The following is a 1,925-nucleotide window of genomic DNA, read 5'->3' as shown; positions in this document are numbered from 1 at the left end:
GAATAGAGAGAGAGAAATAATGTAAATGGAAAAAGAGTTTTAAAGGATTTTCGTTCAATAAATTTTTCATAGTATATGTTTTTTAAACTTTGACAACATTTAAACCCGTTGCGTATTTCGATCGATCAGTTTAGTTTAGAATACGGATTTAAAACTACTGTAAGTCTTACACAGGGTTTATTTGATGGCTGGAATGACATTTAAAAAAAAAAAAAAGTTAAAAAGTCGATGATATTTGCAAGAGTTTTAATTTTAAGCGCGCAACTTGCTGACCAAGGGAGCGGTGATTGTCCGAGTTTAAGAGGTTTAGAAGCGGTTAAAGGGAGACAATTAAAGTCACGCACCATGTAAGAGTGACGTTAAGGTTTATAATTAACCACTGTCACAAATAACATAAGTTAACGAGGAGAACAATTGTGATGATAAAAAATAAAGAGATAAACAAAAGAACATTGATAGACCAATGAACAAAGAGGTCGTTGATAGTGAGGAGAGAATGTGAAATTTAAGGAAAGGAACACTCCCTACCATTTTCTGCAGTTTTCATCTGGTTGTTACGTGTAGAGGACCTCAGACGGTAGTCCCATATCATTATTAATTAGTGGTTTACAAATGTTAAATGTGTGCGACGATTGACACTTCTACAACTGTAAACTCGAGGATTTTCTGATTAATAAACAAAGAGGCGATAAACGCTCCTTTAATAAAAAAATGTCATTGAACAGGAAGTGAAATGAAGCGGACGTTGAAGGGAGCGTTCGTTATGTGTAAGGGAGGTAAACGAGACATGAACGACAGACTTCGATGCATTAATTTCTATGCTTTTACTTAAAACACGGCTCGAACAAACATAAGAGAATATATAAAATGTATGTCTGTGTTACTGAAACTCAATAAATGAAATACTTCTTATAAAACTAATAATTAACGTCGTTAACTGGTTTAAAATGTTGTGTAAAAATTAACACCGTCTTCCACATTGTCTTTCTCTGTCTTTGGTAGTCACGTGTTGTAATAAGGGAGCAGACGTTGTTTAGGAAATTATTTCCATTGTCTTGTCACATTGAAAGAGTTCCATTGTTTCTTTTTTGTTTTTATTGTTTTGTGTTCGACTTTTTCCGTTTATGTTAAGCGATTTTTTTCTTTGTGTTTTGTAAATAAGAATAAAACTGAAATATAATAATGGCTGTTTGCTCTGAAAGTAACATTGTATTTCGAAACGTATCTTATGTCTTTTACATGTTTCAGGTATTGGATTGCGGCCATGCTGGGGCATCGCCTTGAAGCATTTGTCGAACAAATCGACCACAAACTTATTTCTTTTTAAGGCTGGTACTTATTCTTGTTGCCGAGCCGCTAAGTTACAGGATATAAACAAACCAACACCGAGACGTAAACAAAGACACACACACACTTTCCGTCAACCAAACCTACTCACAAGGATTTGGTCGGCCCGAGAAGAAGGCACTTGCCCAAAAAACATACTCTGGAACTGAACCCGGAACCATGTAGTTCGAAATCAAACTTCTTGACCACACAGCTAGCCTACGTCTAAAATTATTGATGAAACATATTGATTTCAAATTTTAGCACAACGCCAGCAATTTCGGGGGAGGAGTAAGTCGATTACATCGACCCCAATGCATATTGACCCCGAAAGGATGAACGGTAAAGTCGACTTCGGCGAAATTTGAACTCAGAACACGAAGACAGACGAAATACCGCTAAGCATTTCGCCCGGCATGATAACAATTCTGCCACATCGCCGTCTTAATGCTAAAATATATTAATGGTAAATTTTAGACGAAGTAATAATGTGTTTTAAAACATATACAAAAACATGAGAAATAGGTGATTCGGATTTTAATTACAAATGATGCTAAGACATTTTATGTACAAATTTGGGGGAACGAAAAATGAAGAGA

At 35.5% G+C, this 1,925-nt stretch overlaps 1 protein-coding gene across 1 annotated transcript in view; it reads right to left on the bottom strand.

Annotated features, from left to right (window-relative positions):
• The window catches only part of LOC106874159 (serine/threonine-protein phosphatase 2A 55 kDa regulatory subunit B alpha isoform), a 66,122-nt gene extending 65,130 nt beyond the window's left edge, over positions 1-992 (bottom strand). The window contains exon 1 of the mRNA XM_052975640.1: positions 529-992. Within this exon, the coding sequence (XP_052831600.1) occupies positions 529-592 (64 nt within the window). The 5' untranslated portion in view covers positions 593-992. The remainder of the gene's footprint in view (positions 1-528) is intronic.
• Between the last annotated feature and the right edge of the window lie 933 nt (positions 993-1,925).

The sequence above is a fragment of the Octopus bimaculoides genome, chromosome 22 (assembly GCF_001194135.2).
Source record: "Octopus bimaculoides isolate UCB-OBI-ISO-001 chromosome 22, ASM119413v2, whole genome shotgun sequence".
Classification (NCBI taxonomy): Eukaryota; Metazoa; Mollusca; class Cephalopoda; order Octopoda; family Octopodidae; genus Octopus; species Octopus bimaculoides.
This window is presented reverse-complemented; position numbering and strand designations above follow the sequence as displayed.